We start from the raw sequence: 15,170 nt of genomic DNA, 5'->3' as shown, positions 1-15,170 counted from the left end.
GTGTGTGTGTGTGTGAGTGAGTGACTGATTGACTGACTGTGTGTGTGTGTGTGTGCAAGTGAGTGAGTGAGTGAGTTAGAAAGTGAGTGAGTGACTGACTGATTGGCTGACTGTGTGTGTGTGTGTGTGTGTGTGTGTGTTTGTGTGAAGGTGGAGAATAGCGTGGAGTCAGCTGTGGACTTTTCATGAATAAGGGATGTGGGTGTTTTATGAATATCAAAGCCTTTTCACCTCATCCATCTTTTATCCATCCATCTACATCCATCTCCCTTTTTATAGCAAGTCGCATTTCTTTCTTTCTTTCTTTCTTTCTCCCTAGTGAATATCTATTTTTAGCCTCCTCTTTTTTTCTATTTTCCCCTTGTAAGTATTTTCTTTTATAGTACGTCGCCTTTTTTTTTTATTTCTTTTCCCCCCTAACGAATATCTTTTTACCGTCTCCTTCTTTTCTTTCTTTTCCCCCTAACGAATATCTTTTTACCGTCATCTTTGTTTGTTTCTTTTCCCCCCTAACGAATATCTTTTTACTGTCACCTTCTTTGCTTTCTTTTCCCCCCTAACGAATATCTTTTTACCGTCTCCTTCTTTGCTTTCTTTTCCCCCCTAACGAATATCTTTTTACCGTCTCCTTCTTTGCTTTCTTTTCCCCCTAACGAATATCTTTTTACCGTCTCCTTCTTTGCTTTCTTTTCCCCCCTAACGAATATCTTTTTACCGTCATCTTTGTTTCTTTCTTTTCACCATAACGAATATCTTTTTACCGTCATCTTTGTTTCTTTTCCCCTTAACGAATATCTTTTTACCGTCTCCTTCTTTTCTTTCTTTTCCCCCTTACGAATATCTTTTTACCGTCTCCTTCTTTTCTTTCTTTTCCCCCTAACGAATATCTTTTTACCGTCACCTTCTTTTCTTTCTTTTCCCCCCTAACGAATATCTTTTTACCGTCACCTTCTTTTCTTTCTTTTCCCCCTAACGAATATCTTTTTACCGTCTCCTTCTTTTCTTTCTTTTCCCCCTAACGAATATCTTTTTACCGTCACCTTCTTTTCTTTCTTTTCCCCCTAACGAATATCTTTTTACCGTCGCCTTCTTTTCTTTCTTTTACCCCCTAACGAATATCTTTTAACCGTCACCTTTTTCTTTCTTTCCCCCTAACGAATATCTTTTTACCGTCACCTTCTTTTCTTTCTTTTCCCCCTAACGAATATCTTTTTACCGTCACCTTCTTTTCTTTCTTTTCCCCCTAACGAATATCTTTTTACCGTCACCTTTTCTTTCTTTTCCCCCCTAACGAATATCTTTTTACCGTCTCCTTCTTTTCTTTCTTTTCCCCCCTAACGAATATCTTTTTACCGTCACCTTCTTTTCTTTCTTTTCCCCCCTAACGAATATCTTTCTACCCTCACCTTCTTTTCTTTCTTTTCCCCCCTAACGAATATCTTTTTACCGTCACCTTCTTTTCTTTCTTTTCACCCCTAACGAATATCTTTTTACCGTCACCTTTTTTCTTTCTGTTCCCCCCTAACGAATATCTTTGTCACCTTCTTTTCTTTTAACGAATATCTTTCTACCCTCGCCTTCTTTTCTTTCTTTTCCCCCTAACGAATATCTTTTTACCGTCACCTTCTTTTCTTTCTTTTCCCCCCTAACGAATATCTTTTTACCGTCACCTTCTTTTCTTTCTTTTCCCCCCTAACGAATATCTTTTTACCGTCTCCTTCTTTTCTTTCTTTTCCCCCTAACGAATATCTTTTTACCGTCTCCTTCTTTTCTTTCTTTCCCCCTAACGAATATCTTTCTACCCTCGCCTTCTTTTCTTTCTTTTCCCCTTAACGAATATCTTTTTACCGTCTCCTTCTTTTCTTTCTTTTCCCCCCTAACGAATATCTTTTTACCGTCTCCTCCTTTTCTTTCTTTTCCCCCCTAACGAATATCTTTTTACCGTCACCTTTTTTCTTTCTTTTCCCCCCTAACGAATATCTTCTACCGTCAGCTTCTTTTCTTTCTTTTCCCCCCTAACGAATATCTTTTTACCGTCTCCTTCTTTTCTTTCTTTTCCCCCCTAACGAATATCTTCTACCGTCAGCTTCTTTTCTTTCTTTTCCCCCCTAACGAATATCTTTTTACCGTCAGCTTCTTTTCTTTCTTTTCCCCCCTAACGAATATCTTTTTACCGTCAGCTTCTTTTCTTTCTTTTCCCCCCTAACGAATATCTTTTTACCGTCACCTTTTTTCTTTCTTTCACCCCTAGTGAGTATCTGTTTTCAGCCTCTTCTGGTACTGAGTCATTTCCCGCCACAAGTAGTACCATATCTACATCCAGCCCCCTGATATATCTTACCCACGTCTCATCTCCCAGACTTCCTGAAGGAGCCTCTGGAGAAGTGGCTTAAGGAGCATGTGCCCAAGGCGAAGATAGTGCGGCTGCCAACGCGCCGGGGGCTGATCACGGCGCGGCAGGAGGGCGTCAAGAAAGCCACCGGGGACGTGATTGTTGTGCTCGATTCCCACGTGGAGGTGATGATCAACTGGCTACCGCCCCTCCTCGGTAAGTCTGGGCGAGGATGGGTCAGGTGAGGTGAAGGTGAGATGTAGGGTCATAAGAGTAGTTAAGTGGTTAGTTAGCCCGTTAGCCCGTGATCGCGGAGGCCTGAATTTAAGCTCCGACACGACTTGTTGACACTTTATATCCATTGTCGAGTGGCCAGATATCACTCTCTCTTCTGGCCACTCCTGTTTGCTTATGCAGGAGTAACTCGTAGTGGGCTGTTTTGTTTTGTTTTCCTTGTTGATTGACCTTGTACGGCTTCCCTTACTGTAAGAAATCCCCACCGGTCCTTTATCTTATCGCAGAGGTTTTCCAGTGCTTTGTTGAAGTGATATTACTAGCCTTATATACAGTGGATTTTACTTACAATCCTTCCCGCACAATAGACAATCTCGCTTGAAATCAACGTCACTACTATGGGACTTCAACAACTTTTTTTGAAACACTAATGTCAACCACCGTAGACTTTCGCTGTTCCTCGTCGATGGATAACTATAGTAACATGATTCATGCGCTAGAATATCACTCGGTGGCAAAGTCGTGCACAGTGAAAAACGCAGTTTTGTTTTTTCAATTGTTTCATGGTCGTTTTTCAGCATGAATTCAAAGATATTCAGGTGATTTTCATCACATACGTATTTCTCGGGTGTGCTTCCCTAGACTTTTCAGAGTTTGGCCCACTTAATATCATTATTTGAAACTTATAGCTTCACGAACCTTGTCCTTATAAAAGATTTTTTGTGACACCAGACTCCATACATAATTCAAACATTGTAAGTAAAATCTCAGAATAGACGTTATGTGGATATATAATCGGACGTAGTGAGTGAAGCAGGCTGCCCCTCGTGCCCGCAGACCCCATCCTTGCTGACCACCGCACCGTGGTGTGTCCGCTCATCGACGTGGTGAACCAGGCCACCTTCGCCTACACGGCCCAGGACCACGGCGGGCGCGGCGCCTTTGACTGGCGGCTCTTTTACAAGCGGCTGAGTCTGCGGCCACACGAGCAGAGCCGCCTGCCCGACCCCTTCCCGTAGGTTGCGTGTGTGTGTGTGTGTGTGTGTGTGTGTGTGTGTGTGTGTGTGTGTGTGTGTGTGTGTGTGTGTGTGTCAGGGTTGTTGATTTCTTAGTTGAAAAAATCAGATTTTTTATTTAAATCAGATTTCTTTAATTTAGATAGAATTTTTTAACATTTTTTTCCAATAAATATAAATATATGAATGTATACCCTTTTATTTTTGTATTTTAGTTTAAAATACTTGCTGGAGTATTCTTGTATCATCTTACATCTTACCCTGGTTGCAATCAGAAGGCCCTGTCCTCAGACTGACCTGCTGCAGCCAACCAGCCACTGGCCAGTGTTGCACCATGTCTCACTAACCATAAGTTTCTGAGCATAATCCCCAGCCTGCCTGCTTTCCCCACTGACCATGTCATTGCCTGCAGGAACCCAATCATGAATGGTGGCCTCTTCGCCATGAGCCGTGACTTCTTCTGGGAGCTGGGTGGCTACGATGAGGGGATAACCATCTGGGGCGGCGAGCAGTACAACCTGTCCTTTAAGGTGACCACCAACAGGCACAGGAGCTCTTAGATGCCACAGCAGTCAGACAGGCAGGTAGGCAGTGTAGGCTAGTTACTCAGGTGTTTCAGGTGACCCAGTCAGAGAGAGAGGCAGATAGGTATTCTTAGGGATCATTTTAATGAATCATTCAATGTGGGCATATGCCATGGAGCGCATTGCCTTGCCCACTTATAGCACCATCCCAAGGCTCCATGCAAGCCTGCTTCCCATCCCAAGTGCCTTATGGCAGGATCTAGCAACTTGACTCAAGTTACAAACCCTGTGGCCTTCCCCTCTGCCTCCTTCACTCTGGGTTGTCTCATATAGAAACAGCCCAATTAATAGGGTCAACTTATGGGCAGCATGCCACATGCCCAAATAGCTGGAGTTGGAGTTTAGTGACTATACAGGCAATAGGCTTTCATCCAGTCTTTCAGAGTAATCACAAATTTGATACATTCATTGTAGCAATACCACATGATTATATAAAACTTACTACCAAAGTCATCTTGACCCAGGAGACCTAAGTCCCAAAGGCCTTGCCTCCTTGTGGTCCACAACTATGCCTAATATCTAGTACATTAAGTGTTGAAAAGTGATGGGACAAGGACACAGGCCTACCTCACTCCTGTGTCCACAGAAAAGAAGCTGAATATGTTCCCCTTTTCACTTCACAGCACTCTTAGTCTCAGTGTACAGGCCAGTTAATGATCCTTGCAGAAACCTCATAAAGTTGCAGATCCCAGACTGCCTCATGTTGAGCTGAACCAAACACTTTCTTGAGATACACATGGGCTGCAAGTATCCTCTCTAGGAACTCCCTTTGGTGCTCCACCAGTATGCAAAGTTCTAGGATACAGTCACTTGTAACGTAAGAGGTGTGAACCCTGACTGCTGAGACCTCTGCAACTTCTGCAGCTGGGTGCAAATGTACATGAGAAATAGATGGGAAAGAATTTTGCCTGGCACACTGAACAATGTAGTATTTCAAGCAGGATAACACATATATGTATATTATCTTTCAAGCTTTTATGAATCCTTTAAGTATGGCAAAAATCCGTGAGGTAGTGACCATATATTTATTTTATTATTTATATATATTTTAAGGCTTTATAAACCCTTCCCACATTCTTAAAAACCTTTCCCACAGTCTTGTTAACCTTTCCCACTCTCTTATAAACACTTCCTATACAGGAGGTCCTTGGGTTACGACTGTCTCGACCTATGACTTTTCGTGGTTACGACTCGGTTTCTATAAATTATTAAATTCTTGTTTCGACTTCTAACATTTGCTTCGTAAATACGAACTTCGCGCAGGAACTAGTTTGTTGAGCGTGGCATAAGAATGCTTAGACAGGACCATATGAGCGTAGCTCACTTCCTTTATATCTCAACTAGGTAAATACAGGGAAGGGGAAAGGGAGGAGGCACGTCGAAAATCGGGTTACGACACGTCGTTAGGAATGGAACTCCATCGTAAGTCAAGGATCTTCTGTACTTTTAAACATTTTCTACACTCTTAAACCAATGTAATTTTTAACAACATATAAAATTCCATATTTTTTATATTGTTTTCAATTTTTTAGTCTAGAAGATGCTTATTTTACCGCAAAAATAATTAATATAATAAATATATAAAATTACCTATATATAAAATTACCTATAGCAATTTAAAATCCTGATACTTAGATGTATACAATTTAAAAATCCGCGATACAAAATTAGATGTATACAATTTAAAAATCCGTGATACAAAATTAGATGTATACAATTTAAAAATCCGTGATACAAAATTAGATGTATACAATTTAAAAATCTGCAATACAAAATTAGATGTATACAATTTAAAAATCCGTGATATAAAATTAGATGTATACAATTTAAAAATCCGCGATACAAATTTAGATGTATACAGTTTAAAAATCTGCAATACAAAATTAGATGTATACAATTTAAAAATCCATGATACAAAATTAGATGTATACAATTTAAAAATCCATGATACAAAATTAGATGTATACAATTTAAAAATCTGTGATACAAAATTAGATGTATACAATTTAAAAATCTGCAATACAAAATTAGATGTATACAATTTAAAAATCCGTGATACGAAATTAGATGTATACAATTTAAAAATCTACGATACAAAATTAGATGTATACAATTTAAAAATCCGTGATACAAAATTAGATGTATACAATTTAAAAATCCACAATACAAAATTAGATGTATACAATTTAAAAATCTGCAATACAAAATTAGATGTATACAATTTAAAAATCCGTGATACAAAATTAGATGTATACAATTTAAAAATCCGTGATACAAAATTAGATGTATACAATTTAAAAATCCGTGATACAAAATTAGATGTATACAATTTAAAAATCTGCAATACAAAATTAGATGTATACAGTTTAAAAATCCATGATACAAAATTAGATATATATAATTTAAAAATCCGCGATACATTGAGACCGCGAAAAGTGAACCTCGATATGGCGAGGGGCATATACGTATCACTATAGCGAAACCAGGTTGGCGAAATCGTTTTTACATTGGCTCCTGCAGGTCCTTTCCTCCCCACCACCCTGCCACACAGTCCCAACACCTGTCTCTTCCTCTCATGTGTTACCTATTGCTAACATATGAGAGGAAGAGATAGGTTTTGGGACCGTGACAGAGCGACAGGGAGGAAAGGACCCGCGGGAGCCAATGTAAAGATGATCTCACCAATCTGGTTTCACTCTAACAGCTGTAATAGTAGCAGTAACCGAAGTAGGAGGAAGAGAAATGGTTGCTACTTCATCTATATTTTCATTCATAGAGATAAAAGGCAAAAGGGTAATTAGTCTTGAGGTCCTTATATAGTTAAAGTAGTAATAGTGGTCTCCAAGTCATGCCATCACAACAAACTCATCCTCCGCAGATCTGGATGTGCGGCGGCCGGATGCTGGACGCCCCCTGCTCTCGCGTGGGCCACATCTTCCGCCACTCCCCCAAGGGCCGCCCGTCTGTCAAGGGAGACTTTCTATCTAAGGTGAGAGGCAAGAGTGTTTGTTCTAAGCCTTCAGCTTCTCAAGTGGGTCCCATATAGTGCCTACTTGCATCTTTGTTTACTATTTGGCTGTCATCTTTGGTTTCACAGTAGAGGTTTGGTTGATTGTTTAAAATCAGAGTTAGTTCATCAAATAGCATCTTTCAGGTACATTACATTCATATACCTGCTGAGATAAAACAGCAGTGTGCTAATTCACACAAGGATGCCCCACAAAAGTTTATTAATGTATTTCAAATGGGGTCCTAGCTCTGAGGAAAGATAGTACAGTCCCACAGAGGAGCTAGCATGTCCCACCACAGTATTAAAAGTTATTCTATGTAACTTGCACACATGATACACCCACATCTTTAATAATATATACAGACCCTAAGTAGGAGGAGGAGGAGAAGGAGCAGAAGGAGGATGAGAATGAAGAGTTTTGTTAGTACTCCATTATTTAGATGATTCAAGTGTTTGACTAATGGCTTCATGAGAGAGAAGGAGAAAGAGAAGGAAGAGGAATCAGAAATATCTCTTAACTCTTAGCACACCACAAGACTATAACACACCTTCTTTTTCCTCTTGCTTAACATCCTTATTTTCCCTTATGGGGCCGGAATATAACACACTTGAGAGGAAAAAAACTCCCATCACTTAAGAAATCAAATTATTTATGAGTGATGGAAATAAAAAGTCAGTATAATCAGTTTACAAAAGACACAAAAAGATTCAAAGTAAAGTATAAAAGAAAAAATACATGAGGGTACCAATTTTCCTCTCTCATACATCCTCCCATCTCTGTCTCTTCCTTGAGAATATAAGAAAAATTAGCAAAATCAGTTTAGAAGAGACACAAAAAGATTCAAAGTAAAGTATAAAAGGAGGAACACATAAGAGCAACTATATACTACTTATACATCCTCCCACCTCCATCTCTCCCTTGAAAATATAAGAAAACTTAGCAAAATCAGTTTAGAAGAGACACAAAAAGATTCAAAGTAATGTATAAAAGGAGGAACACATAAGAGCAACTATATACTACTTATACATCCTCCCACCTCCATCTCTCCCTTGAAAATAAAAGAAAAATGAGCAAAATCAGTTTAGAAGGGACACAAAAAGATTCAAAGTAGAGTATAAAAGAACACATAAGAGCAACTATTTACTACTTAGACATCCTCCCACCTCCATCTCTCTCTTCAAAATAAAAGAAAAATTAGCAAAATCAGTTTAGAAGGGACACAAAAAGATCCAAAGTAAAGTATAAAAGGAGGAACACATGAGAATAACTATTTTCTTACTTCATACATCCTTCCATCTCCGTCTCTCCCTCTCTCCTGCCCTGCAACCTATATTTAATCAACTGTCCCCGGTATCTCTCTGTTTGTTGGCTTAGTTTCCCCAGCAGGCATCCATCACTTGTACCTCCTTTGATGTGGTTAATAAAGAAGTGTAATGTCCCTGGAGCCTGTTAGTGTCTGCCGCCAAAGTCATGTTCCTCATAATGGCTTGTTTTGTTTTGTTAAGCCACTCCCTTCTCTCTCTCTCTCTCTCTCCTCTGTCAGTATGCTTCTTGGTCTTGCTCTGGGATGTTGAAGTTGAGACCATTATCTTTTTGTTTTAATGTATTTGATTGCTATTGAGATTTTTTGCCACCATGTCTTTCCCACCTAATAATATGGTTCCGTAGAATGCTTTAGGTTAGGTTAGGTTAGGTTAGGTTAGGTTAGGTTAGGTTAGGTTTGGTTTGGTTAGATTAGGTTTGGTTAGATTAGGTTAGGTTGGTTGATAGTAATAAAAAAATGGTGTTCAATGAAGAAGAAAAAGAAAAAGAAGAAGAAGAAGAAGAAGAAACTTATTAGTCTTGTATTGTGTCCATGTTTTCTTGAGTCACTCCTTAATATTGTGGTCCAGCAGAAGGTTTTTATCAGATTATGGTCCACGCATGGTTACTCGAGGTTGCTGTAATGAACATTGTCTTATTTATGATTCGTGTCTTGTGTCATGCCTGTATATAGAGTAAGGAGACTCCTGCTCAATATAAGGCTCCCACAGAAAACCCTTATCAGATTATGACTCATGTTTGCTTCCTTGGGACTCCTATTTTTTACATTAACCCGATAGCACTGACGGGCCAAATTTGTGGCTTTACCTTGTGTAATGCCCCGACGAGCTTCTTTTCTATCCTTCCTATTTCTCAACACGGCCTCTGCGTGTATCGAAATAACACGAGAAATTAATCAAGAGTTAGGGTATTCCCCGGCTGCCTGGGATTGAACCCGCGACCAGCGTGACGGGAGAGCCACTCCTTACCGAGTCAGCCAAAGAGGTACCCCACTGGTTAAGTGGGTTATGGGAGGCTCGTTCATCAGGCCGTTGCCGCGCTACACGGCTTTCCCCCCTATGTAGATTAATTTCTGTGTGTTGACAATGTCCCTTTGAGACATAATTCCACAATGTCCCTTTGAGACATACCTCCAACTCTCCCATTTTCTATTACCCTCGGAGCATGGGCCATCCTACTTGTTACCCCTTCGGGGAAGCTCAACAGAACAGGAGAGGATGCCCACCGCTATGCCACCACTGTAATCCTTCCTATTTCTCAACACGGCCTCTGCGTGTATCGAAATAACACGAGAAATTAATCAAGAGTGAGGGTATTCCCCGGCTGCCTGGGATTGAACCCGCGACCAGCGTGACGGGAGAGCCACTCCTTACCGAGTCGGCCAAAGAGGTACCCCACTGGTTAAGTGGGTTATGGGAGGCTCGTTCATCAGGCCGTCGCCGCACTACACTTGTACCAGCGACGGGCTAGATTCTTGCCTTGACATGAACCCCCCAAAATAGAGGATACACAAACTGATCACAAATGCGTTGATGCATATAATATAATGGTTTGCGTGAGTGATGATTTTTCTCATAAATTCGCTTAGAGGGGCCTTTAAGAAACCTGATCCCTGCAGCTACCGGGTTAAAGGAAGCAGCTTAAGGGCAAACACAAGAAAACAAAAAAGCCCGGTAGACTCTGCTCCTGTACAGAAAGTATAACGAGAGGCCGAAAAGAGAGGGTCAGTTTCCAGTTGACATTTTTTATTTTTCACATTCAGAGTAACGATTCAAATTTTGTATTGTGTCCATGTTTAATCAAGTCATGTCCTCTTAATAGTGTACTCTAGCAGAAAATATTTTATCAGATTATGGCTTTTGTGTGTTGTCGTTTTTTTATAATTTTTATTTTTTTTATTTTATTTAGGATTGGGCGGCTTTTCCGATACCCTACGCCCCTGTCCACCCAGCAGTGAATGGGTACCAGGTATTAATCGGGGGTTGTGTCCCGTCTCCTGGGATCTGTTCCCTTCTAAAATTCCTTCCCCTTCTGTCTCTCTCTGGCATATGACCACAGATGTTGCGCCGACTAAACGAAACTTTCCAACTTTATTTAGGTAGATTAGGGAGACAGTTCAAGGGGGAAAGAAAAGAGGGAGAGTAAAAAGTTGCTCTCACACACTGAATAGGATCATCAACATCATCATCTGTTTTACATCAGTTTTTTCATAATCTGTCATGAGATTAGTCGGTCGATGATATGCTTCCAACCATTGCTAACCATTTCATCAGCCTCTCCAATGCATAGTGCTGCCAAACCCTCTTCAACACCTGCCTCCTTAATATCACACTCCTGCAGCAACATTTTATCAGATTATGGCTTATGTGTGTTGTCTGTTTTTCTTATGTAGTTTAGGAGACAGTTTAACCCGGTAGCAGCGACGGGGCAAATTTGTGCCATTATTTAACCCCCCCAAAAATAGATGATACATAAACTGATCACAAATGCTTCGATATATATTATGAAATGGTTTGTGTGAGTGATGATTTTTTCTCATTACAGTAATTCGCTTAGAGGGGTCTTTAAGAAACATGATCACCGCAGCTACCGGGTTAATATCACACTCCTGCAGCAATATTTTATCAGATTATGGCTTATGTGTGTTGTCGGTTTTTCTTATGTTGTTTAGGAGACAGTTTAAGGGGAGAGTAAGGAGGGAGAGTAAATAAATGCTTCCACAATGCTCTCACACACTGGGAAGAAGGTGTCGATAAAGTCATTTTGTAATTTTGTTTTTAGAAGCACCTTGGAGCTACAGGAGAAATGTTTATGCTTCCTGTACATCATGTGTGTGTGTGTTTATCCCAAAGACTTCAAATGCTTGGTTGGAGATGAAGCTGTTATCTATTGTACGCTTGTAACTTTTCTTTCTATCCACTAAACTATCTAAACTATTTTATTTCCTATTCATTAAACTATCTTGTATGTGTGTAATGCCCACAGACTTTCATGTAGTACAACAATCCTTAAAGTCGTAAGTCATTTATGTATGTGTTAATCCCGCAGACTTTTATATACATACTCTGCTTGGGCAGAAGTTTTTGTGTTTTTGTGTTTTCTTATCTTTTCTTTCCTATTCACTAAACTATCTCTGAAGTCGAAAGTAATTTGTGTAGCTACGTTTTAATGGTAATGGTATCAGGACACCTCTTCTCCTGAAATTGACCCCTGTTTCGGCCACCTCTTTGGATTCTTTTTAGGAGCAGCGAGTAGCGGGCTTTTTTTTTTTTTTTCATATATTGTTCCCTTTTCTGTGCCCTTGAGCTGTCTCCTTTGTTGTAAAAAAAAATCCCGTAGAATTTCAAATGGTTAGCAGGGGATGAAGTTTTTAGCTTTCTCCTACTTGCATCTTATTTTTTCTATTCACAAAACTCTCTCTGAAGTCGTAAGTCATTGTGTATGTATGTTAATCCTGCTGAATTTCAAATGCTTGGCTGGGCCTTAAACTGTTGTCTTCTTGCTTTTAATTTCTGTCTATTCACTAAACTGTCTCTGAAGTCGAAATTCATTTATGTATATGTGTTAATCCCATAGAATTTAATATATGTATTTAGCTGTTATTTTTCTTATGCTCGTATCTCTTCTTTCTATTCACTAAACTATCTCTAAAGTCTAAGTTATTTGTGCAAGTGTGTGTGTAATGTCCACAGACTTTCATTGACTTGCCTGGGCTTAAGTTCCTGTCCCTCTTATGCTTTTATCTTTCTATCCACTGAACTCTTTCTAAAGTCGTAAGTCATTTGTGCATGTGTGTGTGTGTGTGTGTAATGCCCACAGACTTTCATTGACTTGGCTGGACTTTAGTTTCTATCCCTTATGCTTTTATCTTTCTATCCACTAAACTCTTTCTAACATCGTAAGTTATTTGTGTATGTGTTTTCATCCTGCAGAACTACAAGCGTGTGGCGAGTGTGTGGATGGGGGAGTACGCCGAGGCCTTATATAACAAAAACCCACATCTGCGGGAAGTGGACGCAGGCGACGTGAGCAAGGAAGTCGAGGTGAGGCGGATACACGTTCATATAGATACTAGACAGATTAAAAGATGTAGGATATAAGTCAGTCACTCAGTCAGTCAGGGTCAGGTATTCATTCGGTTACCAAATCAATCAAACACTCGGTCAGTCAGTCAACCAATCGGCCATTCATTCATATTCACTCAGTCAGTTAATCAGTCAGTCTGTCAGTCAGTCAACCAATCAGCCATTCATTTATTTATTCACTCACTCAGTCAATTAATCAGTCAGTCAGTCAGTCAGTTAACCAATCAGCCATTCATTCATTCATTCATTCACTCAGTCAATCAGGCAGGCAGTCAGTCAACCAATCATCCATTCATTCATTCATTCATTCACTCTGTCAATCAGTCAGTCAGTCAGTCAGTCAGTCAACCAGTCAGCCATTCATTCATTCATTCAGTCACTCAGTAAGTCACTCATCAATCAGTCATTTTCAGTCAATCAGTCAACCAATCAACCATTAATTCATTCATTCAGTCAGTCGGTCAGTTAATCAGTGAATCAGTTAGTCTCACTCAGTCAGTCAACCAATCAGTGAATCACTCAGTAAGTCACTCATCAATCAGTCAGTTTCAGTCATTTTCAGTCAACCAATCAACCATTAATTAATTCATTCATTCACTCAGTCAGTCAGTCAGTCAGTTAATCAGTGAATCAGTTAGTCTCACTCAGTCAGTCAACCAATCATCCATTCATCCAATCAGTCAGTCAGTCACTCAGTCAGGCATCCAGGCAGTCACTTAGCCCCGTCAATTTTGGCCTCATCTCCTCATCAGGTTCGCGAGCGTCTGAAGTGCAAGAGCTTCAAGTGGTTCCTGGAGGAGGTGGCGCCGGACCTGCTCGTCATGTACCCGCCCTTCGAGCCGCCAAACTATGCTAATGGAACCGTGAGTCTCCCTGTCTGTTTGTGAATAACGCCCATCGTACACAAGCTCTTCCTTCCTAGGCCTTGACACTATATTTGAGTTCCATTTTTTAATAACTAACCTGCTTTCATTCCTGTACTATTTACTTTCTATTTTACTATTTACTACTATTTATATCGTGCATCATCATTATTATTATTATTATTTTTATTATTATCCATTTTCGTAATTTCTGCATCATTTTCGTAATTTTCGTCATTTTTGTAGTTTTCTTATATTTTTTTTGGTCACTTCCTTTCTGACTAACGATTATGCTTTCTTTCATTCTTATTTTATGTATTTTCCTTCCTGCATTTTCATCATCATCATCTTCATCCATTTTCATCATCGTCATCTTCATCCATTTTCATCATCATCATCTTCATCCATTTTCATCATCATCATCTTCATCCATTTTCATCATCATCATCTTCATCCATTTTCATCATCATCATCTTCATCCATTTTCATCATCATCATCTTCATCCATTTTCGTCAATTTTCTTATTTTTCATTACGAATTTAGACACTCAGTGATCAGCCTTTTTTTTTTTTTTTATCAAGTGATTCTGTCCTTCCTCCTTGCAATACTTCCATCACACCAAGCACCATCCTCCTTCCTACAATAATTCCTTCTACAGTGCTTCCATCCTCACTAACGTTCGCTTCCTCGGTCATTCCCTTAAGATCAGTTCCTCACCCAGCGAACTCACGTTTCCTAAGAGCTTTTTATGAACTACACTGACGTGATAGGCCAAGAAAATGATGCGTAATTGGAAGTGAAGTATGTGGGATTCAACGAAGGCGAGAAACAATCTATCAGCTACCATTTTTTAGGTGATATTGACCGACATTTGATTTTAATAAGGGACAGCTTGGAATAAGGCCGTAAGGGGTAACCATTTCTTGTACCCGGTGACCCCCTCCTCCTTTTTTTTTTTTTTTTTTTTTTCACATTTCAACACAGCATTTATCGTACCCAGTTCCTTGACTCGGACTGAGCTGGCATGAACTTGAAACCACGACGCACTCATAACCACTCGTATCCAGTAAGGCACAACGTTATGCTCAGTGACTCCCGGTCTTGCACATTAATTAAATTTTACACAACAGCAAACACTCATGCACTGAACTAGATGAAGCTTGAAAGAACGATATACACACACACACACACACACACACACACACACACACACACACACACACACACACACACATTCACGCTCATACACATACACAGAATAGCAAGACACCCCTTTTATTTTTTGTATACACTCTTGCAGCCTCCATATCGTGTACTGTTTACTTTCTTTGATTAATGTTCTTTTACTTTGATATCATGAACTCTTACGAAATTGACCTCTTCCCTCTGGCCACTCCTTCTGTTTGGTTTTACAGGAGCAGCGAGTAGCGGACTTTTTTTCTTCTTGTTTGTTTGTTCTTTGTTGCCCTTGAGCGGTTTCCTTTACCATAAAAAAAAATTCGTGATACTTTACTTTGATTCATGTTCTGTTTTACTCTACTTTGAAACCTTACTCTGATTGCTGAATTATTTATTACTATTGAATGTTGGCTTTTTTGTTGATTTTTTTTTCCTATGAGTTGTGTTTCTTTACCGTAAAAAAAAAAACAACTGTACTTTACTTTAATTCCCGAACTATATTTTTTATTTCTATGATATTTGATTTACTTTTCTACTTTACT

General features: G+C 39.6%; 1 protein-coding gene across 2 annotated transcripts in view; it reads left to right on the top strand.

Annotated features, from left to right (window-relative positions):
- The window catches only part of LOC127002053 (uncharacterized), a 93,551-nt gene that overhangs the window by 40,120 nt on the left and 38,261 nt on the right, over window positions 1–15,170 (top strand). For both annotated transcript variants that reach the window (XM_050867418.1, XM_050867419.1), the window contains exons 4-9: window positions 2,360–2,548; window positions 3,404–3,581; window positions 3,995–4,112; window positions 7,045–7,155; window positions 12,433–12,543; window positions 13,338–13,448. In XM_050867418.1, coding sequence (XP_050723375.1) covers window positions 2,360–2,548; window positions 3,404–3,581; window positions 3,995–4,112; window positions 7,045–7,155; window positions 12,433–12,543; window positions 13,338–13,448 — 818 coding nt within the window. The remainder of the gene's footprint in view (window positions 1–2,359; window positions 2,549–3,403; window positions 3,582–3,994; window positions 4,113–7,044; window positions 7,156–12,432; window positions 12,544–13,337; window positions 13,449–15,170) is intronic.

This window comes from Eriocheir sinensis, chromosome 22 (genome assembly GCF_024679095.1).
Source record: "Eriocheir sinensis breed Jianghai 21 chromosome 22, ASM2467909v1, whole genome shotgun sequence".
Taxonomy (NCBI): domain Eukaryota; kingdom Metazoa; phylum Arthropoda; class Malacostraca; order Decapoda; family Varunidae; genus Eriocheir; species Eriocheir sinensis.
The sequence above is the reverse complement of the archived record's forward strand: the minus strand, read 5'-3'. Positions and strand labels throughout refer to the sequence as shown.